The sequence below is a fragment of the Bos mutus genome, chromosome 10 (genome assembly GCF_027580195.1).
Source record: "Bos mutus isolate GX-2022 chromosome 10, NWIPB_WYAK_1.1, whole genome shotgun sequence".
NCBI classification, from domain to species: Eukaryota; Metazoa; Chordata; class Mammalia; order Artiodactyla; family Bovidae; genus Bos; species Bos mutus.
Genome location: NC_091626.1, coordinates 10,650,928 through 10,674,620, shown reverse-complemented (window position 1 = coordinate 10,674,620; position 23,693 = coordinate 10,650,928). Strand labels below are relative to the sequence as shown.

The window sequence follows — 23,693 nt, the reverse complement described above, 5'->3', positions numbered from 1 at the left end:
AGAACAACACAGCAATAAATTTAGTGAGACACAGTGAACAGCATGATGTTTTCACTCGTGACGGATTTATTCATCCTGGCCTTTTGAGATACATGGTAAATCATTTACAGGTTAAAAAATAATAATAATCAGCCCTTCTTTCTATGTAGCCAAACCAAGCATTTTGGTGATTTGGGAAGAAGTAGGGATGGATAAAATGAGTATGTGGGTACCCCAGTTCTTCTCCTGATGCTGCTGCTAAGTCACTTCAGTTGTGTCCGACTTTGTGCGACCCCATAGACGGCAGCCCACCAGACTCCCCCGTCCCTGGGATTCTCCAGGCAAGAACACTGGAGTGGGTTGCCATTTCCTTCTCCAATGGGGGCCCCCAATTCCTGGTCCAGTGTAAAATGAGAAGGATGCTGGGCCAGAAACCAAACTGTGTGTGTGGCTGGGGTCTTAGCCCTAGAATTGGGGAACAAGTGACCAGAGGCTCTCAGAATCTGGAGGGTGTAGGTTTGGTAGTGTTGACTGGAAAAACATGTGCAACCTTTGAGTGTTAGGTTTTATTCAGTGTAAATGTTAGGACTCAAGCCCAGGAGACAGCATCTCAGGCAATCCTGAGAGAGCTGACTCTGAGGAGGCAGGGGAGGAGCCAGGCTGTGTACAAGTTTGCAGCAAGGAGGCAGGTAATCTGAATATTGAAAGATTACTCTGTGGATCAGTTGGTAAAGAATCCACCTGCAATGCAGGAGACCTGGGTTCAATCCCTGAGTTGGGAAGATCCCCTGGAGAAGGGAAACTCTACCCACTCCAGTATTCTGGCCTGGAGAATTCCATGGACTGTATAGTCCCTGGAGTCACAAAGAGTCAGACACAACTGAACGACTTTCACACTTTTAGGTGGCTCAGTGGGTAAATAATCCACCTCCAATACAGAGACTCAGGAGACGGGGGTTCAATTCCTGGGTCAGGAAGATCCCCTGGAGAAGGAAATAACAACCCACTCCAGTATTCTTGCCTGGAGAATACCATGGACAGAGGAGCCTGGGGGCTAGTCCATGGTAAAGGACTGAAGAGAACTCTTCATTTGCAAAGAGGACTGAAGGAACGGAGCAAGCACACACTTAAGAAAAGCCAAATCTGTCACATGAAGAGATTCAGCCATCTTTTACGTATGGGAAAATGCAAGTCTCCGGATTTGCTGAAATCATTTCTTTCAAATGTCTCTAACTATCTGGGGCCAGTCCTGCTTTCTTTATTGTTCACTTCCTAATTCCCGTTTACTGTAAGGGGTGTCCGATGAGGCCACCTCTCACATTCCACCAGCTCCTCAGCTCTAATGGGGAGGAAGTAGCTGATGGCTTCCAAATACCTGGCTTTGTTTCAGGCTCAGATATTTGCATTTGAAAGAGACTTGAGTGTAGAGCGGGAAATATTTCATTTCACAGTAGAATTCCATCTTTTGGAGAACATTAGGTTTCTGTGTCGTACCTAAGGCAAAATCATGGATTGTCGTTGTTCAGTTGCTAAGTTGTGTCTCTTCTTTGTGACCGCATGAACTGCAGCACTCCAGGCTTCCCTGTTCTTCACTATCTCCCAGAGTTTGCTCAAACTCATGTCCATAGAGTCGGGGATACCATCCAAGCATCTCATCCTCTGTTGCCCCCTTCTCCTCCTGCCTCCAGTTTTTCCCACCATCAGAGTCTTTTCCAGTGAGTAGGCTCTTCACATCAGATGGCCAAAGGATTGGAGCTTCAGCTCCAGCCTCAGTCCTTCCAATGAATATTCAGGGTCTATTTCCTTTAGGATGGACTAACTCATGTGGATAGTCAAAATTAAACCATGAAAATGCCTGGAATATCCGTAAAGAAGAGCACACGTGGCTAGCATTTCTCTAGAAAGTTAGCTCCTTGTTAGCTTGGATTTTTCTGTTTTTTAATATTTCTTTTTTCATTTATTTATTTTTGGCTGTGCTGGGTCTTCGTTGCTGTGCTTGGGCTTTCTCCAGTTGCGGAGAGCAAGGGCTACTCTCTACTTCCAGTGCGCGGGCTTCCAATTGCAGTGGCTTTTCTTGCGGAGCATGGACTCTGGAGTGCTGCCCCAGTAGTCATGGCGCATGTTGCTTGGCGGCATGTGGGATACTCCCGGACCAAACCTGTGTACCCTGCACTGGCGGGCGAATTCTTAACACCTAGACCACCGGGGAAGCCCTAGCTTGGATTTTTAATCTGTTTTATTTGCTGCTTGAATCTCCATAACCCAGAAGCGTACCTGTACATAGTAGATATGAATGAGTCAGGGAATGACCAAGCCCTGTGCTGTGATATCTAGGTATATTTACATAACATATAGTGTGGGATGAAGAATACACCTGTAAACTCCCATTTCATTGGACTTTCAGTAGCTATTTACAGAAAACAGCCATGAGTGTGGTTGGATTTGCATATTTAGATCACCATGCTCTTCCTGTTCACGCATTCAATGGGAAGTTAGCTGATTTGGTGCTGCTCACTTTGGCCATAAGCACATCTTCCTACTGATAAGCGGTCTGACTAGAAAGCCCTGCCTGTTTAGATACTTGGTCTTTTCAAAGAAACCCCAGCATCTGAGTGTTCAAGAGAGAACTGTCAGTGGGCCTTGCTCCTCTCAGGGGCCACAGACTCCTCTATCAGATCCTGCATCCTGTGGGGGAGAGTGTGGGTCAGTAACTGTGTCTTCCATCTAAAACAAAGTCCAGGCCTCCACAGCTGCAGTCTTATCTCTGGGCTTAGGTATGGATTTGTTTTCTGGACTCAGGGCCCTGGTCCACCCTTTTCCCCTTGATTTTGGGGGGCAGTGCTTACTGAGAAGCTGGCCTTGTGGGAGCAGCAGAGAGTTTCCTGGCTCCGAGATGGAGTGGGGGGCTCTGTTGGCTCCTCTGTTCTTCTTGTCTGGTCTCCCTGTTACCCATTACCCTAGAGTTTTCAACCCTCCCTGGGAAGAGTTTGTCAGTGTCTATGAAAATTTAACCACCTTCATGATCCAGCATTGGCCTTCTGGATGTCAGTCCTCTTTAATGCCCCTGCATGTGCAGAGAAAGAGACATGCGATACCCACAGTACAGACACTATTGATTATGCCTTGTTCCTAAGGGTGAAAACTCAGAAACAATGTGAATGTCTGCCATTAGGGTCACAGAGACTAAATTACGATGGGTCTGGGCTGTGGACTTCTGTATAGTAGTTTCAGTCGCTCAGTTGTGTCCAGCTCTTTGCAACCCCATGAACCACAGCATGCCGGCCTCCCTGTCCATCACCAACTCCCAGAGTCCACCCAAACCCATGTCCATTGAGTCAGTGATGCCATCCAACCATCTCATCCTCTGTCATCCCCTTCTCCTCCTGCCCTCAATCTTTCCAAGCATCAGGGTCTTTTCAAATGAGTCAGCTCTTTGCATCAGGTGGCCAAAGTATTGGAGTTTCAGCTTCAACATCAGTCCTTCCAGTGAACACCCAGGACTGATCTTTAGGATGGACTGGTTGGATCTCCTTGCAGTCCAAGGGACTCTCAAGAGTCTTCTCCAACACCACAGTTCAAAAGCATCAATTCTTCGGCACTCAGTTTTCTTTATATAGCAGTTTAAAAGGTTGCAAATAGATTTATGTGTTGAACATGCAACAGTCTGTGGGACATAATGAGTGGGGAGTAACAGAGCAAAGGGCCTACGAGGAAGTGTGACAGGGGTTCCCTCTGGAAGCAGTCAGGTTAGGGTTGGAGTCATGATGGTTAGGGGGATTCAGTTACCTGTATCTGTTGTAATTTACATTTTCTTTGGCAACAAGAATGTAAATATGTGTTGCTTGTATGTATGCTCACTCGCTCAGTCGTATCTGACTCTTTGCGACCCCATGGACTATAACCCGCCAAGCTCCTCTGTCGAGGGGATTCTCCCAGCAGGAATACGGGAGTGGGCTGGCATTCTCTTCTCCAGATTGCTTGTATAATGGTAAATAAATACCTTTTAGAATGATGCACTTTTAGGTTTGCAGTTAGATTTCTTGAAAGCAGGGGTGAAAGGCCTGTTGGGGTCACTTCCTGCCCAGTATCCAGCCCCCTGGACTGTCTCCTCTCCTCAGCCTTCAGTCTCTGCTCTGGAGAGTATTCTGATTACTGCCCCAAATGACTCTTTGTTCCCAAATCCAATGTTACTTCTGGCGTCTCATCAACTGGTGGTATTTGACACACTCTGCTTCCTGAGAGCTGGCTCTGCTTCTCTCTGGCTCTGTATCTTTTCAGTTTCTTTCTTGTTTTTTTTTCCCCTTTCTTCCCAGTCCCTGAATGTTTGCATTCCTCAGCTCTCTGGGCTGTTCCCAGCTCTGTCTCCTTCACCCCCCGCTCCTCCACCTGGGTTCCTCTCCTGGTAAATTTATTTATTCCATTGAGTGCCTCCTTTGCCATCTCTTCTGGTCCCTACCAGTCCTTTTCTCTAGTCTTGCTCTCTCGCCATCTGCTCACATTTCCCCTTGATTCTGGCAGCCTGCACTTAAGTGAATTACTGCCCCTGCACCCTGAAACTGCCCCTCTTTCATGCTTCCTGTCCACTGCTGGCCCACCATCCAACCCGCCGCCAAACTAGAAATGGGGACTCTTGGTCCTTAGTCCCTCTGCCTTCCCTCATAGGCCACGCCAGTCAGCACATAGGACCTATCTATTCCATGGCCCCAAGCCCCACAGCTGTTGCCTCATTGAAGCTTTATATGAGTTTTCGCTGGGATTAACTCTTATCCTTCCTTCAAGGTTAGCAAGTGGAGTGATTCTTTGTACATTCTGCCTTCATAAATCCTAATTCCTTGAGCAGATTGATGGTAACTGCTCCCTGTTTCCCTTAGGAAGAGCCCTCATGTCATCATCATTAGTTCTCTGCAAGCTGTCTTGTTTCAATTGAAAGCTTAATATTTAAAGTTTGTGATTGGAGTCGTTTTCTAACTATCTAATCATATTTGTGGCGGTTTGATCCTGAAAGGCTTATGGTGGAGGGGGAGCTGTGAACTCTAGCATCGTCTCTGTCTTGCATGCTTCTGAGATTCTGGGGAGTTACTATTGGGGACATTAAGTTCCTGACTGCAGAGGTGATTGGGTCAAATAAAACCAGGCTCAGTGGAATTTTCAGTTCAGTTCGGTTCAGTCGCTCAGTCGTGTCGGACTCTTTGCGATCCCATGAATCGCAGCACGCCAGGCCTCCCTGTCCATCATCATCTTCACTCAAACTCACGTCCATAGAGTCGATGATGCCATCCAGCCATCTCATCCTCTGTCATCCCCTCTTCCTCCTGCCCTCAATCCCTCCCAGCATCAGGGTCTTTTCCAATGAGTCAACTCTTCACATGAGGTGGCCAAAGTACTGGAGTTTCAGTTCCCTGTATAACTTTTAATGGGCTCCCCAGGTGGCTCAGTGGTAGACAATCTGCCTGCCAATGCAAGAGATGCAAGAGACACAGGTTTGATCCCTGGGTCAAGAAGATCCCCTGGGGTAGGAAATAGCAACCCACTCCAGTATTCTTGCCTGGGAAATCCATGGGCAGAGGAGCCTGGTGGGCTACAGTCCATGAAGGTACAAAGAGTCAGACAGGACTGAGCAACTGAGCACCCACATATGACTTTTAATAATGACACATTGTAAACTTTTCTCTTAAAAATATTGAGAAATCTGAACAAAAGAGAGGTGAGTACTGATGCTTACTTTTTTTTTGTTTGGCTGCACTGCATTGCATGTGTGATGATCTTGGTTCCCTGACCAGGGATGGAACCTGTGCCTCCTACCTTAGAAGTGCAGAGTCTTAACCACTGGACCACCAGGGAAGCCCCTCGTGGTTACTGTTTTAAAAATAGCCCCCACAATCCCGAAAGGGCCTCAAAGGTAATAATTTACAGAGAAATGACCCTTGATTGCTAGAAGCCGTCAAGGGGAGGATGGAAGCTGATTTTAGCCTTCCCTGTTTTGCAACTCCTGTCCATGGGTGGGTCCACTGTCATGGACACTGGAATTTTTCCACAGAGAAAACTAAACTGTCTTCAAAAGTTTACAAATAATTGGAATGTCAGAAAGGGGAGAGAGTCTTGGTTCTGAAGTTTATTTCAAGTAAGATATTAAACAGAACCTGTAGATCTAGTTCTTCTAGGTTTTGTGATATCACTCCTGCTCAGCTCTCCCAAAGCTTTCTTTGCAGCTTGGTTTCATTCAATGTCCTAAAAATTTGATATAATGGAAGGTAAGACTCATCAGCTTTGTTAATGTGCCGTTTACTCATCTCTCTAAAATAATGTTATGGGGACATGATGCTCCATTTCCTCTTCATTTCTGTAAGAACCACTCCCAAATTCTATTCTTTATTTCTAAGTTTGTAGCATGTGGGCCCCTGGCCAACTAGAGCTGTAGGCCTTTCTAACCCTGCCATTATTTCTTCACATTTATTTGCCCGAGATTGAAATTGTTTTAAGGGCATAGCCAGCATCTCCCCTCAAAAGAAAAGCCATGGGGATTTTCTAGTTAACATCTCTAGGCTTAATACTTGTGTTGATGTTTTGAAATGTCTTCCCTGATTTGGAAGTTCAGATATATTTTCTTTTGAGTGGTGACTAGGTCTCTGAAAGACAGGTAGTGAGTACTGTTTTTAGAACTCAGTTCTTATACAGGCATACCTTGCTTTGTTGTGCTTTACTTACAAACTGAAGGTTTGTGGGAAACCCTGCCTCGAGCATGTGAATCAGTGTGCCATTTTCCGAACAGCAGTTGCTCATTGTGTGTCACACTTGGGTAATTCTCTCAATATTTCAAACTTTTTCATTACTGTTGTTACATGTTCAGTGATCTTTGATGTAACTGCCATGACTCACCAAAGGCTTAGATGATTGGTGTTCTTTAGCAATAAAATATTTTTAAATCTTATATTATTAAATTTTTAAACAACGCTTTTAAAAAAAAAACAAACACATAATGCTATTGCACACTTAATAGACTGCAGTATAGTGTAAACTTAACTTTTATGTGCCCTGGAAAACCAAAAAAGTCACATGGCTTGCTTTACTCTGCCATTTGCTTTATTACATTGATCTGGAACCGAACCCACAGTATCTCTGAGGTATTCCTATATAGATGTGCCAGGGAAAGGTTCACCTTATTGACAGTTTCCAGTACAATTGTTCCTTGGTATCCTTTGGGGGTTGGTTCCAGGACCCTCTTGGATATCAAAATCCACTGATGCTTAAGTCCCTTATATAAAATGGACTTGCATATAACTTAGGCACATCCTCTTATATACTTTAAATCATTGCTAGATTACTTAAAATATCTAATACTATGTAAATAGTTCCAGGTACATGGCAAATTCAAGTTTTGTTTTTTAAAACTTTCAAATTTAAATTTGAAATTAAAAATTTTTTTAAAATTTCTTTTTGTGGTTAGTTAAATCTATAGATGCAGAACTGGCAATTATACAGAAGTTCAACTGTATCTTTCAATATGAATCTTTTGGTAAAGTGAATAGAATGTCTACTGAGTTCTAAGATGTTCATTTCCCCTCTTGTTTACATCAGAATGCATCAGCCAATCGGGGGTTCATATAATGTGCCTGACTCCCTCCCCCAAAAGGTTTTTTTTTTTTTTTTAAAATAATAACTTTAGAATTAAGTACGTTTGCTTAATGGCTACTATGGATCAAGAACTGTGATGAGCCCTTTTTACAAGGATTCACTGATTTAATTCTCAGAGCAGCTTCATGAGGTAGAAGGCAGTATTATTTCATTGTACAGATAGGGAAACTGAGGCTCAGCTAGGGTGTGTGATTTTCCCAAGTATTAGTGGAGTTAGGGTTGGAAGTCCACATGAGCTCTTTATTCTCACTGATACTTTGTGACTTTGAGTTTGGTTGCTCAATGGTTGGGAGGAAACTCCTTGCCCTCGGGTCTGTACAGAGCCAACACAGATGCAGTGTCCCTGGATGCCCAGAGCCAGACATAAGAGGCACCATCCTTAGCAGGCCCATCCCCTCCAGCCCACAGTGTGGAATCTGTGTGTGATGTATGTTTTCTTTTTCTAAAACTGGGATGGAGCTCGGAACAGCAAATATTTAATCAGAGCAAATTCCCGTTGCTAAATCCTGCCAGCTTGTTCTACTCGGAGGTTCTTTACCCAAAAATATTCACCACATGCTGAAAGCTAGACGTCTTGAGTCACCCACAGAGCATAAGACAGGTCTTAGTATTTAGAGCAGGGGGTTGTTTGCCTACTTTTATTGTGGATGAGATATGCAGTGCCACATACTCACCCTTTGATGAGCCTAAGGGCCCTTGGCAGTAAGTAAGGGTCTGGGGAGGGGAGTTTGTGGGAGATGACAGGGTGGGTGCTCATGCCTGCTGGCAGGAGCATTCTTCTTCAACTGATCTGAGGAGAAGAGAGAATTGGGTGTGGGTAGGGAGGTGGAAAAGAATCTGACTGGGAAAGATGGACTGGGTAGATTAAAGGGATGCTGACTCCAAAATCACTGCAGATGGTGACTGCAGCCATGAAATTAAAAGACGTTTATTCCTTGGAAGGAAAGTTATGACCAGCCTAGACAGCATATTAAAAAGCAAAGACATTACTTTGTCAACAAAGGTCCGTCTAGTCAAGGCTGTGGTTTTTCCAGTAGTCATGTATGGATGTGAGAGTTGGACTATAAAGAAAGCTGAGTGCTGAAGAATTGATGCTTTTAAACTGTGGTGTTGGAGAAGACTCTTAAGAGTTCCTTGGACTGCAAGGACATCCAACCAGTCCATCCTAAGGGAGATCAGCCCTGGGTATTCATTGGAAGGACTGATGTTGAAGCTGAAACTCCAATACTTTGGCCACCTGATGCGAAGAGCTGACTCATTTGAAAAGACCCTGATGCTGGGAAAGATTGAGGGCAGGAGGAGAAGGGGACAACAGAGGATGAGATGGTTGGATGGCATCACCGACTCAATGTACATGAGTTTGGGTAAACTCCGGGAGTTGGTGATGGACAGGGAGGCCTGGTGTGCTGCATTTCTTTGGGTCGCAAAGAGTCGGACACAACTAAGCGACTTAACTGAACTGACATGCATGTGTTATGGCAAGAGTGTGGGGGCGCTGTGCAAAAGGGATTAGCTTTGATGATAGGGGGAACAGAGAAGGTAGGGGAAGAGTTGAATGCATATTACAGAGCAGTAAATCCCATATGAATAAAACAAATAAGGTGGAGGCATGGTGCCTCCTTTTACAGATTTAAAGCAACATTACCTCCTTATAACTTTACTAGCATGTGCTACTGCTGCTGCTGCTAAGTCACTTCAGTCATGTCCAACTCTGTGCGACCCCATAGACGGTCGCCCACCAGGCTCCCCGGTCACTGGGATTCTCCAGGCAAGAACACTGGAGTGGGTTGACATTTCCTTCTCCAATGCATGAAAGTGAAAAGTGAAAGTGAAGTCGCTCAGTCGTATCCGACTCTTCGCGACCCCATGGACTGCAGCCCACCAGGCTCCTCTGTCCATGGGATTTTCCAGGCAAGAGTACTGGAGCGGGGTGCATGTGAGATGAGTGCAATTGTGTGGTAGTTTGAGCATTCTTTGGCATTGCCTTTCTTTGGGATTGGAATGAAAACTGACCTTTTCCAGTCCTGTGGCCACTGCTGAATTTTCCAAATTTGCTGGCATATTGAGTGCAGTCATCTTTCAGGATTTGAAATAGCTCAACTGGAACTCCATCACCTCCACTAGCTTTGTTCGTCGTGGTGCTTCCTAAGGCCCACTTGATGGACAGGGAGGCCTGGCATGCTGCAGTTCATGGGGTCACAAGGAGTCGGACACGACTGAGCGATTGAACTGAGCTGAACCTCCGTATTACCAGTACCATTCATAGGGTGCAGCTTTTGTTTCCTGCTGCAGGCTCTGAAACATTCACTTGTACGGGGTCCCCCATGACTTCAGTAGATGAAGATTTTAACCGTGTGAATTTGCTCACTCATTGTGAAACAGCTGAAAATTCAGACTCCTTCAGAAAGCCCTTGCTAAGGTCTCTCATGACCTGGTGGGGGCGCATCCTGTATCTTAATCACTGTTTTCAAGCAGTTTCCAGACTCACCTTCTCACTGGAATGCTCCAGGGTGCTTCCAACCCTATATGTTAAAAACAAACTCCCAGAGCTCTTTTCAGTTCCTAGGACTTCCCTGGTGGCTTAGAGGGTCAAGCGTCTGCCTGGAATGCGGGAGACCCGGGTTCAATCCCTGAGTCGGGAAGATCCCCTGGAGAAGGGGAAGATCCCCTGGAGAAGGGATAGGCTACCCACTCCAGTACTCTTGCCTGGAAAATCCTATGGACGGAGGAGCCTGGGAGGCTGCAGTCCATGGTGTCGCAAAGAGTTGGACATGACTGAGCAACTTCACTTTCCTTTTTCCCTTTAACCCTACTCCCCCTCCACCCTAAATACTTTAAAAAGGCAGAAGAGAACCCTCTCCCTATCCTTCAGTCCTGCCAACTATGACTTCCACCCACAGACTTTGTATTTTTTCTACTACTAGTTTACTTTCTTCAACTGTTTTCCGGACTGCTAATTCAGTGGCCTTCTAATCCTCCTGCCTCAAACTTGTCCCTTTTCTCACATGTTCTCCACTTTGCAGCCAAAGGCATTCCAGCTTAAATAGCTGTTTCCCCTTCCTTACAGTGTGAGAGCCAGTCTTCTTGGCGTGGCATATACCCAGCCCTTCCCACCAAGATCATGCCTTCTTTTGAGCTTTATCTCTTGGCAAGGAATACTTTTTTAGTATAAGTATGCCCCCATGCAATATTTAGTCTAAGTATATCCCAAAATATTGTTATATTAAAAATTAGTTGTTATTTATACAACATTTAAATTTAACTACACAATCTGTGTTTCACCTGGCTTGGTCAAAAAATAATACTAATGTCTGTCTTTGTGGATTTACATCTTGCTGTGATCTAAAAAAATTGGAGTTGCAGGAACTTGCTGACCACAAAATGTTTGGTATTTCTTTATGAAATCTTTTATAGCTATGCATGAAAGTGGAACTATTATAATGGGATCTCAGTAACAATGCATTTTTGCCCAAGACACTCATTTAAAAAAAAAATCATATTTGAGATCCAGGTATAGTAATGATTGCAAATCTTTTCTGAGGGAGAGAATCCTCAGGGAGGAAGATGAACTTCAACTACATTTAGTCTTCCTTCTGTTTATGGAAATCTTTTATTTTAAAACTTTTTTAATTTTTATTTTTTGGCTGCGCTAGGTGACTTGTGGTATCTTAGGTCTCAGATGGAAATTTTAACAACCTCATTGTTACTGTTTCTTTAGGATCTTTTCTGTAGAAGAAACGAAATTATCATGCTTCAGCTTTACCTTTAGTGTTTTGTCCTTTCTCCCCCTGTTTTAGTTTTTGTTTTGTGAGTAAAGGCTATAATGTGATTTTTCAACTTATTTTCTGTTCTGAAGAGTGTTCAGCTTTGATGTTGGTAAGAAGCAGATTTCTCTCTTTTTTGTTTTTAACAGTAAATCTTTATTTTCTGACATTAGTAGAAATGTGCTGCTTGTTCTCATAATGTAAATTTTTAATTATTCTGATAATGTAAGTGGGTTTTATATTAAAACCTTCTAATTATACTGGAATAAACCATTGTTGACATTTATCAGATTAAGATCCATAAATAAAGAACTCCAGTGGATCAAGTGAAAATCCTATTAATCACCAATTCACAGAACGATATATTAAATTAAAAAAAAGATATGAACCTTGCTAGTAATGAGGACTATGGACATTGAAACAAGATCGTGGTTTTTAACCCTTAAATGTGGTGCTCAGGCTGGGACTGTGAGCAGTCTCAAATATTGCTGGTGGGATATAAATGCAGCCTTTGAAACAGTGATTTGACTTTATTGCTTGAAATTTTCAAATGTAGCTACTACCTGACCCATTGATTTCATTTCTAGGTTAGGAGCTTATCCTATATAAATAAAGGCATATGTGCACTTAATCTCTATATTTACACATTTTAAGAAAAAATACCCGTGTATTATAAGCATAATTTTTAAAAATTCTGATACTGGATTTCAGAATTCATTAGGGGTAAGTGAAGGGTGCCTGGTACGTTATAAGCGCTATATCTCTAAAAAGGATTCAGAGGAAATTAAGGAAAAGGTCTTTGGAAGAGAGACTTTCTTCTCAGTCTTAATTTCTCTTGGTACATGGTGTATTTCACATTGGATTTTGACGTGCAGTCTGAAAGAACCACACCAACTCTTCCTTACGTAGTTTTATCAAAGACTTTCTCTCTTTTTCTTCAGATCCCTTATTTTGAAGATATTTGTAAAGGCATTAAAGCTGGTGACACCTGTGAGAAGCTGGTGGGGTATTCTGCAGTATACAGAGTCTGTTTTGGAATGGCCTGTTTCTTCTTCATCTTCTGCCTCCTGACCTTGAATATCAACAACAGTAAAAGCTGTAGAGCCTACATTCACAATGGGTGAGTCTTCACGGGGATCATTTCTCCTTTCCTTGAACTCAGAGCAGCATTACAGGGCGTCTTCTACTCGTCACACCCTCTGACTGCTTTCCTCTAGTTGAAATTGTTGATAGTGATTTAGAGAAGGTGGAAATTACACTTTTCACTGCACAGTGGACTAAGAACTGAATTCCTGTTTGTAACACCTGATGCCATAGTGAGAAATGCAGTGGAGATAAGAGCTTATTTCTTGTACCAAGACCTTCCCCCAGGTCACTTCCCCCCTGCAACAAAAGGGTTTGGCACAATCAGAGGCCAAGCACTGAGTCTGTCTAATTACGGGAGGAGGCAGTCCCCAGTCACTTAATTTCTTCCCCTCCATTTGAAGTGAACAGAATCACGGATTGACGCACTTAACTTCTAAGAGGTCTTTTGTCCTTCCTTGAATATCATTTGAATATATTTCCTCTGTTTTTTTTTTTTTTCCCCTCCAGCTTTTGGTTCTTTAAACTTCTGCTGTTGGGGGCCATGTGCTCAGGAGCCTTCTTCATTCCAGATCAGGAGACCTTTCTGAATGGTACGAAGGGAGGGTTGGGAGTATCTATTTATTGTGTTTTTACCCACTTTGTAAAATTGTTCCAAAGCATAGTCCAGGGTACCTTTGATATTTTAGGTTACTAACATTCTTGTAGCTTAAAAAAAAAACCTGCCTCACCAGCCCACACTTCATTCACCCTTTCTAGTTCTTGTCTCCCCATCAACACCCCCCCTACCCCACCCCCACCTCCCCGGATGGGTGATAGAACCTCTAGTTACTCTGCTGGCTGAAGAATTGCAGTTAAAGGTTATTGGCCTGAAGAGAAAATGAGGCACTTGGAAAACTTGTTTGGAAACTAGTTTAGCATGTCAGCAGCGTGACCAGGGAGACCTTGTTCTTTCTGCCCTGCACATAAAACCCAGGGCTTCTTAGCAGCTTAAATCTGCTTCAGCGATAGTGGGCTAAGAAAGGCTGTGTCTAAGATGTAGCTGTGTCTAGGATAGTGGGGTCCTCTAGGCTATATCTAAACCTGACTGGTGTGAAACTGTGTAACATTTAACTCTATTCAATCAATTATATTCAATTCAATTGACTATGCTTATCGATGGAATCTACCAGTAATATTTATTATGACACATTCAACCATAAGTGAAACAAGAGGCCCTTCTTTATTTGAGCTAGGGAGGGGAAAAATAAAGCCTGTGTTTCAGAGGTTCAAAGTACTGTTCAAACCCAATGGATTCACTTTCCCAATTAAGATAGTGAAAGTATTCACACTGTGAATGAGGATAGATCCTCAAAGAGCCACATGCCAGGTCCAGCGAATTTCTTAGGGTCACACTGCTTTTATGCATTCCTTAAGGCAGTTGTATCCAAGTTGTCTTTTTACCTAAAATGCCTGTAACTAGTTTTCTAGTCCCCACAGAGGTCCTTGTATATATTAGAATAAGATACGTAGAATGGTTGGGACCTGGCAGTTAGCCCACTAGCTCAGCTCGGTTGTTTTATAGATAATCCAGAGATATGAGGTGCTCATCCAAGGTTTGAGCTGCTTTGTGGCTGAGCCGGAAGTAGAACTTCAGTTTGAACGTCATTTCTTCATTGAACCTTGATGGGTCTCTCCCCAGTAAAATTCAAATCTTGGGTTTTTCTGGCAATGGGTGATTTTACTTTAAATGGGGGGTTGTTGCTGCTTTTATGAATTAACTACATCTGTTAGGGTATCTGGGATTTATTTATAGCATGGAGGTGAAGCTTGGATGCTGTGGTGCCAGACTGCCAGTGCTCACATCCCAGCACTTTACTGGCTGCAGGACCTGGTCAGCTTATGTAGACTCGGTTTTTCTCATCTGTAAAGCAGGTATAATAGTAGTACCCACCTTGTACAGTTGTATGGGAATTCAATGTGTTAGCAGTACAGGGAGTCGGAGGTAAGAATTAACCATAGTCATTACTCTTTTGAGTTAGACACTTGGGACCGTCACCTCATCTCCTTTCAAATGGTCTTCTTTTGCAGCCTGGCGCTATGTGGGAGCCGTCGGAGGCTTCCTCTTCATAGTCATCCAGCTCCTCTTGCTTGTGGAGTTTGCACATAAATGGAACAAGAACTGGTATGTGCCTTTGTGGAAAGCTTCCACGTGAACTCACTCTCTGGCTCAGGGAAAGTGCCCAGTGTCGACAGAGGCCCTGCCCTGAGTCGTATTGCCAGGGGTTAGCAGCCTGCTTACACCAAAACTGGTTTTTGCTGGTTCTCTCCCTTCCTTCTGCTCTTTGAACCTCTTTCTTTACTCCTCTCTCACACTGATTTTCTCTCATTCCTACCTTTCTTTTTCCCACATCAGTTCTTTTTACTTTTTTCTCCCTTTTTCCCTACACCCTCTCATTTGGACTCTGAGACTTAGCCACGTGCAACCCCCCTGCTGAAGCCTCGCAGCCCAGCTCCGTGCTGTGTCAGTGGCTGAAAATGTTGAGCGAGCTTTATCTTAGGCCCCCATCCTTGGCAGATTAAAAAGAAAAAAGTAGTTTGGAGCTGAAAGTTCACTTTCAGCAAAGACTTCGATGGACTAGTTCTTTCCTCTTTAAAAATAATTTTGTTGCTTCTCAACTGCCTAAGAGAAGAGCCCCTTCGTTAGGAACTTTTGCTGTGCTCACTTAGAAAGCCATCCTGACTTTTAAAAATGTAGACTCTAAGTGCCTTAAAAATAGGATTCACTCCCCAAGATGTGTGGCAAGTGCCAGACTATTAGTGGCTCATTTTATTTCTTGCTGAGCTACATTGAGGAAATGACTGGACAAGGGTCCGGCTTCTTCAGTGCTAAGGCCAAGGTGACTTTGTTACTCTGGGCAAAGCTCTGTCTGACTTAACTGCTCTGTCTGACTTTATAAAATATGAGTGAAAATAACTACCTGCTGTGTCTAGTAAGGCTCTTGTTATTTTGTAGATTTTATAGGCATCATGTTATTTTATACTGTTTTGGGGTAGGGGAAATCTGAAAGTTCTATATGAATGTGAATTTATTTTTTTTAATTTTGGATAACATAAGATATACTGTCCACATTCTCTCAAAACACTTTTCATTCTGATTATATTCTGCAGCTGGGTACTTGTTGTTTTGTTTGGATTTTGTTTTGTTTTTTAAAGATCAAATCATGAGATGCATGAATGAAAAGATACTCCTAGTCATTCTATTATTTGGTAAATACTAGAGTATGCACCCAAATGCCAACGTTAAAAATGTTTAAAGCACATCAAATCATCTTCGAAGTAGCACTACAGTCGTATTTTGGTATTTTTCAATTCTTAATCACTATGAAAATGCAGATTTCTAGGTCTGAATTGTGCTTATATATGAATTTTTTTTTTAAGTGTATTTGTTTTGGGTTGTGCTGGGTCTTCACTGCTGCTCAGACTTCTCTAGTTGCAGTGAGCAGGGGCCACTCTTCACTGTGGTGCCCGGGCTTGTCTTGTTGCGGGCACAGGCTCTAGGGGGCACAGGCTCAGTAGTGTGATGCACGGCACAGGCTCTAGGGAGCACAGGCTCAGTAGTGTGATGCACGGCACAGGCTCTAGGGAGCACAGGCTCAGTAGTGTGATGCACGGCACAGGCTCTAGGGGGCACAGGCTCAGTAGTGTGATGCACGGCACAGGCTCTAGGGGGCACAGGCTCAGTAGTGTGATGCACGGGCCTTAGTTGTTCTGCGGCATGTGGAATCTTCCCAGACCAGGGATTGAACCTGTGTCCCCTGCATTGGCAGATTCTTATCCACTGTACCACCAGGGAAGTCCAAAATATAAGTTTATTATTGCATGCTGTCCTACATTTTGAGTCATCCTGAAAACCTAGTATGTTTGGGGTTTCTACTACATCTTGTTTTGAGGCCGCAAAGTTTTCCTAAAGATAAGTCTAATGGGTGATTATAGTTTTATGTGACCCTGTTTTCTCAGTTGTACAGAAGAAGTGTGCACAGTAAGTTAGAAATGCATCGATTAAATATCACACTTTCCATTGATTCTTAATGTACTTTCACTCTGAATTTTTTATTAGACAAAATATAATATGTCACCCTCAATTTTTTCTAAGATTTTCACAAATTTCAAGTTAGGAACTTGGTAGTAAAATATTAATATCTTTGATTCTGAGGGCCTGATTTGCCCATTAAATAGTATGTTCTCTTGAGAAGGCTTGTGCTGCTTTATTCTGACTTTTAATGTTTTGATTGATTCTGAAGCCATTTTCTAGGACTGAGTATAGATGCCAAGTTTTAATAGGCATTTTGGAAGAGTTTGATCACTTTAAAAACTTTCCAGAAGCCACCTAATAGGAATGGCTTAAGAGCTTTGCAACAATTGATGTTGCTGTTGTACTGGCTGTGGGGCCAACATCCAAACAAAATCCCTTTTGTCCACATACTCGTGGTTTCTTGATCTGCCTAAAATTAAGATTAAGCTAGGAAATGAACACGAGCTGGAATCAAAATTGCCAGGAGAAATATCAATAACCTCAGATATGCAGATGACACCACCCTTATGGCAGAAAGTGAAGAGGAACTAAAAAGCCTCTTGATGAAAGTGAAAGTGGAGACTGAAAAAGTTGCCTTAAAGCTCAACATTCAGAAAACGAAGATCATGGCATCTGGTGCCATCACTTCATGGGAAATAGATGGGGAAACAGTGGAAACAGTGTCAGACTTTTTTTGGGGGGGCTCCAAAATCACTGCAGATGGTAACTGCAGCCATGAAATTAAAAGACACTTACTCCTTGGAAGAAAAGTTATGACCAAACTAAATAGCATATTGAAAAGCAGAGACATTACTTTGCCAACAAAGGTCCGTCTAGTCAAGGCTATGGTTTTTCCTGTGGTCATGTATGGATGTAAGAGTTGGACTGTGAAGAAAGCTAAGTGCTGAAGAATTGATGCTTTTGAACTGTGGTGTTAGAGAAGACTCTTAAGAGTCCCTTGGACTGCAAGGAGATCCAACCAGTCCATTCTGAAGGAGATCAGCCCTGGCATTTCTTTGGAAGGAATGATGCTAAAGCTGAAACTCCAGTACTTTGGCCACCTCATGCCAAGAGTTGACTCATTGGAAAAGACTCTGATGATGGGAGGGATTGGGGGCAGGAGGAGAAGGGGACGACAGAGGATGAGATGGCTGGATGGCATCACTGACTCGATGGACGTGAGTCTGGGTGAACTCCGGGAGTTGGTGATGGACAGGGAGGCCTGGCGTGCTGCGATTCATGGGGTCTCAATCAGACAGGACTGAGCGACTGAACTGAACTGACTGAGAGAGATGTACAAATATTGTTATTTTTATGTAAGTTCATTTAATTTAGGGTTTTTTTTTAATGGAGATTCTTGCTTTCAAGGTTAGTCTAGAAAATATAATACTTGTATCTCTCTTCATGGGTGAAACAACCAAAGTTTTTTCTTCCCTTTTCTTTTTTCTCCTTTTGTAAAGATCTTGAAAAAGAGATAATCTCAAAGGCAGTAGGAGAGAAAGGCCATGGGCCTGGATACCAGGCAGCAGGTTTTAATGTCCCTGACTATCTGGCTGTTTTCCTTGAGGCATGTGTGCGTGTTCAGTTGCTCAGTCGTGTCTGACTGTGCTCACATGGACTATAGCCTGCTAGACTCCCCTGTCCGTGGGATTCTCCAGGCAAGAATACTGGAATAGGTTGCCATTCCCTTTTCCAGGGGATCTTCCTGACCAGGGATTGAACCTGGGTTTCCTGCATTGCAGGCAGATTCTTTACCATCTGTGAATCTTAAGGCATATGACTTGAGTACTCTGACCTCAGTTTTCATACCTGTGAAGTGATGTGTTTTGTTCTTTTGTTAAAAGAAAAGCTAGGGCATTTAAAAATGTTTGTGTGAAAATTGATTCAAATTTAGCACTCTGCAATCTAGCAAGTGGAAAGGATCTCTGGAGTTGTACAAAATGAAAGGACTTTTATAGGCAAAAGGGAGCAGAGACAAGTAAGTTACATTAGGCAGAAAAGCAGTTTAGTTATTGTGAGGTAACTTCCCTATAGGGGATGGCAGGTCCTACCAGTCAGACTACCTAACTAGTTAACTAGACTATCTAATTAGTGCTGAATAGGAGATTTCTGATTGGATTAATTTCTGATTCACTGTTTCTGGGAGAGCTGATACTCTGTTGCGTTGGTTTGGCGACATGGGGCTTAGCCTTAGTGACTTCATTTTAAGTCTTTCATCTTGTTTTTAACACTTTCTAGGTCAATTTTTTGTGGTTTGAAGTGTCAGTTCTATATCAAGACTGAAATCACAAAAAATAGACAGCATAGTCAGGTGTTTCTAATGAAGACCCATTTTCTAGGCTTTCTAGATTTAAAAATTCACGTTGTTGTTGGCTTTTGTTTTCCCCCGGCCCTCATCCCAAGCCTGAGCCCGGCCGCCTCTTCTAACCTGATAACCTGCTTGCCTCTGTATCTGTACACTTCATCCTGCTGCTCGGTCCTTTTCTAATCTTCATCCAAGTGCTCGCATTGAGCATTGATTCAAAATTTTTGGAGTGCCAACTCTGTGCCAGGCACCGAGAGTAGAGTCATGGCATTATTTGGTGTGTCTACAGAGGTTGTCTCGGGAGGACCAGCAGAGTCCGGAGCAACAGGTAGCGGCCACTCTGTCATCGTTGCTGCATCAAGCTGTCCTCTGACAGTTGGCAGTCCTTGCACCGACAGTCTTTAAGCACCTATTACTTGCCAGGCATTTGGCAGTAGGCAGTGAATGCAACAGTGCCCTGCTCTGTGGAGTGTATATTCTCCTGGAGAGGAGAGGGGGTAGCTAATAAGTCCAATCAAGCAAATAAGCAATAGGTTCAGTGGTGGAGAATGTGCTGTGGGTGTGAGAGTTGGGGCAAGCAGGGCAGAGAAAGGGTTTCATTATAAGGTATGAGGGAGACAAAGGAAGTTGGGAAGAGCCTGAGGCAGGGCTGTGCTGGCTTGTCTAAGGAGCGAGGAGACATCCACTGTGGCTGGACCCCAGAGGTGCGAGGGGAGGGAGCAAGGGATAAAGTCATTCATCAGAGATGGCCCTGGACCAGATCATGAAAGGTTTCTGGGGCCATCATGGCAGATGGCAGGGCACTAGAGGCACAGAATCTAATGCACATTTCAAGTTAAGAAAAGACGAGAGGACATCGTAGGTATAAGTAAGGAGACCAGTGGGAGGTGATCCAGGGAAGGGATGCCGTAGCTTGATGCTAGATGGTAGCAGCAGTCAGATGCTGATAGAGTCTGAAGTGGGAACCAAGGGGGTTTGCTGCTGGAGTTGGCATGATGCTGGGGAGAGGGGAGGAGCAGGGAGTGAAAGACAGTGGTCCAGCAACTACAGTTCTTTACCCCCAGCCCTAATGGAATTGCCATATTCTGAGGTTGGGAAGACCACAGGAGAGCAGGTTTGGGGGTGGAAATTTGAATACTGGAAAGTTAACCTGGACCTCCTAAGGTCCACAAGCCAGTTAGACCTCCAAGTGGAGACGTTAACAGGGATAATATGAGCCTGGAGTAGAGGGGAGAGGTTAGGGTTGAAGATTGTTGGGAATCCAAGCAAAATCAACTGTTAAGAAAGTCCTTCTTACACTAATAAAATAGCCCAAAAGACTGGTGAGGACATAGCTGGACCCCCCACTTACAGTGTCAGCAGTGTTCACCTTTTTCTTCATAATCCATTCTCTCTCCCTGTCAATAGGTAGCATTTGACTCTCTGCTTTCTCTAAGTCTCGCTTTATCTTCATGTGATTTGCATGCCTTCTCTATTACAATAACTCCACAGTCATCGGACTGCCTGGCTCAGTGTCAGGAGTATGATGGTCATTATCATTTTGGCCTTTCCTCTTTGTTTTCTTTCTGGCTGCAGTAACTTCTCCATCATTCAAATGTTTCAGCTGGGCTGCTTGAACATTTTCCAACTCTGTGAAGATGTTAACCAAGTTGTCTGCTCTCGAAGTTTTGTGAGATGTGGTTACAAAGGGCAGTTGACCCCTAAGGCAGATGAGATGATTCAGACCAACCCCTGTTGTAGTTCTGTCCTCTTCTTTTAGCATCAGTAAGCATTCTTCTTTGTTGTGACCAATCTCTATAGCTTGTTAAGCCACCACATACTTCTCCCATCCCTTTAATAATGTTTATATAAAATAATATAATCTTTACACTAGTCTCCTCTTCTAGAGTCTTTATTATAAATCCCATTAAAATTTTTACTCTTTTGCTGGCTGATTTTATTCTTCACTTTTTTTTTTTTTTTAGAGGGGGTGGCTGTGCTCCAAGGCATGTGGGATCTTAGTTCCTCAACCAGGAATCAAACCTAGGCCCCTGGCAGTGAAAGCGCTGAGATCTAGCCACTAGACCACTAGGGAATTCCTGCCTTCACTTTTTTTTAATGTCAAACTCTTCCTTAATCATACCTGGCATTGTTTGGGAGAAGCAGTACTGGTATAGAGTCTTCTTTTCAGTGCAAGGACAAAAGAGATGAGGTCAGCCAGTCTTTCTCTGGGTGGAGTTTAATTACTTCTCTCTCCCTAAACAGAAGATGGGCATCAGCAGGAGCTGCTGGCAGCACTTGGAGAAAGAGACTGGCTGCGGGCTCTGTGTTTCTGGGGAAATTCAGAGAGAACTCCAGCACACAGCCCACTTTATAATACTGCCAGAACTTGCCCTGGGGTCGTTGACATCCAGAACGGGGAAGCTAAAGTCTGTGGATATTCACTTTAGTTACTGAATACACTTGAGTCAAAGACTGAAGTTTTTCAGTGTGAAGAAGAAATTCTAAGCTTGAGCCAAGAATTTTTTGAATATTCAGCTGTCTCTTCTAGTTTTTAGTTGGTAAAATGATTGTTTGCTGTTGTTCATAGACTAAGTAGTGTCCGACTCTTTGTGACCCCACAGACTGCAGCCCCTAGGCTCCTCTGTCCTTCACTATCTCCTGGAGTTTGCTCAGATTCATGTACATTGAGCTGATAATTCGAACCATCTCATCCTCTGCTGCCCCTTTCTCCTGCCCTCAGTCTTTCTCAGCATCTCGGTCTTTTCCAGTGAGTAGGCCCTTCAAATCACATGGCCAAAGAGTTGGAGCTTCAGCTTCGGTCCTTCCAATGACTGTTCAGGGTTGACTGCCTTCAGAATTCACTGGTTTGATTTCCTTGTGGTCCAAAGGACTCTGAAGAGCCTTCCCTAGCACCATAATTCAAAAGCATCAATTCTTCAGCACTCAACCTTCTTTATGGTCTAACTCTTACACCCATACATGACTACTAGAAAAACCATAGCTTTGACTATATGGACCTTTTTTGGCAAAGAGATGTCTCTGCTTTTGCATATGCTATCTAGGTTTGTTGTAGCTTTCCTTCCAAGGAGCAAGCATTTTTTAATTTCATGGCTGCAGTTGCCATCCACAGTGATTTTGGAGCCCAAGAAAATAAAATCTCTCACTGCTTCCACTTTTTCCCCTTCTATTTGCTGTGAAGTGATGGCACAGGATACCATGGTCTTAGTTTCTTGAATGTTTAGTTTCAAGCCAGCTTTTTCACTCTCTTCTGATCAAGAGTCTCTTTAGTTCCATGTTTTCTGCCATTAGAGTGGTATCATCTGCCTATTTGAGATTGTTGATAGTTCTCCTGGCAGTCTTGATTCCAGCTTGTGATTCATCCATCCTGGCATTTCGCATAATGTGCCCTGCATAGAAGTTAAATAAGTAGGGTAACAATATACAGCCTTGACATACACCTTTCCCAGTTTGGAACCAGTCTGTTGTTCCATGTCCAGTTCTGACTGTTGCTTCTTGACCTGCATACAGGTTTCTCAGGAGGCAGATCAGGTGATCTGGTATTCCCATCTCTTTAAGAATTTGCCACAGTTCGTTGTGATCCACAAAAACTGGTAAAATGATAGGTCTTCTGAATAACTCCTTACGATGGTCTGGGACCTGACAACATTAGCTAATAATACTTGAAGGGCGGTAGCTATTGTTGGAGAATCAACTGACCTGTCTTCCCCCCACCTCTTCCTCTCCTCTACTTCTGGAGAAACAGGACTGCAGGCACAGCTACCAACAAGCTGTGGTACGCCTCTCTGTCCCTGGTGACCCTCATCGCGTACTCCATCACCACGGGAGGCTTGATTTGGATGGCAGTGTTTTATACCCAGAAAGATGGCTGCATGGAAAATAAAATTCTCCTGGGAGTAAATGGAGGCCTGTGTCTGCTTATGTCAGTGGTATCCATCTCACCCTCTGTCCGAGATCGTAAGTACGAGATCCATACTTTGTTCATATTATAGATGTCTTTGACCATTATTTTGGAAATTATGGTCAGTTCTTTATTTACCACAGGTGGGTAAACAATAGGAAAGGTGGGATTCCAGTGCCCTCTTCCTACCCTGCACTGGGCTGAAGGTGATAGTCAATCATGCCTTTGTCAAAGATTTGCGTATAATGAAGTCAATAAATAAGAAGATAGATGTTACTATTGTTAAATAATGTACTACAAGGAGCGTTTCAATGGAAAATGCCTTTAGTGGATATTTAGCTCTTCCCTGTAATCTCTTTGTAAAATTTGAATGAATGAGAAGGCTCCCGAAGAAGCTGTTTTGGGCTTATCTTTGACTTAAGACCTCTGTGGACCACAAATCAAGGACAGCGTGGTCCCAGAATCAGGAAACAGGAAATCCAATCCTGGCTCAGCCATCTGCTGGCCCCAGGAGCTGGCCTTTCTCAGATCCAAGTCCTTCCTCAGCAAAGCCAATAGAAACCTGTGAGCCTGATCTTGCTAATGGTTGTTTCAAAGCCAAAAGAAAGAAATGACTGAAGTTCATTATTGAAATTGAGATTGTTATTATTCACCCAGTTCCTTTATCCAATAAGAATTTCCTAAAACATTATTAGTATTCAGATCGAAATATTCTTTGGGTTAAATTCCACCCTTTGAAATAGTTACGGTTTGGTTTAGTGCCATTGATTGTTAAGGTGAGTCTCATTCCCATGCCAAAGAGCACCACTGGGAAGGGCCTATTTTTTACCTTTATTGGCCCTTATAATTTGATAAGTAAAGTTCTGGAGATAAATTTAATCAGAGGGAAGACTGGGTAAAACTAAATCTTTTTATGTCTGTGGATGTTTGAACATTTCACCGAAAAAAAGGATGAGTCCTTTTTATTGCATCTTG

At 43.3% G+C, this 23,693-nt stretch overlaps 1 protein-coding gene across 2 annotated transcripts in view; it reads left to right on the top strand.

Moving 5' to 3' along the window:
• SERINC5 (serine incorporator 5) overlaps nucleotides 1-23,693 on the top strand; it is a 109,241-nt gene that overhangs the window by 65,184 nt on the left and 20,364 nt on the right. For both annotated transcript variants that reach the window (XM_070377273.1, XM_070377274.1), the window contains exons 3-6: nucleotides 12,317-12,495; nucleotides 12,969-13,051; nucleotides 14,529-14,622; nucleotides 22,563-22,774. In XM_070377273.1, coding sequence (XP_070233374.1) covers nucleotides 12,317-12,495; nucleotides 12,969-13,051; nucleotides 14,529-14,622; nucleotides 22,563-22,774 — 568 coding nt within the window. The remainder of the gene's footprint in view (nucleotides 1-12,316; nucleotides 12,496-12,968; nucleotides 13,052-14,528; nucleotides 14,623-22,562; nucleotides 22,775-23,693) is intronic.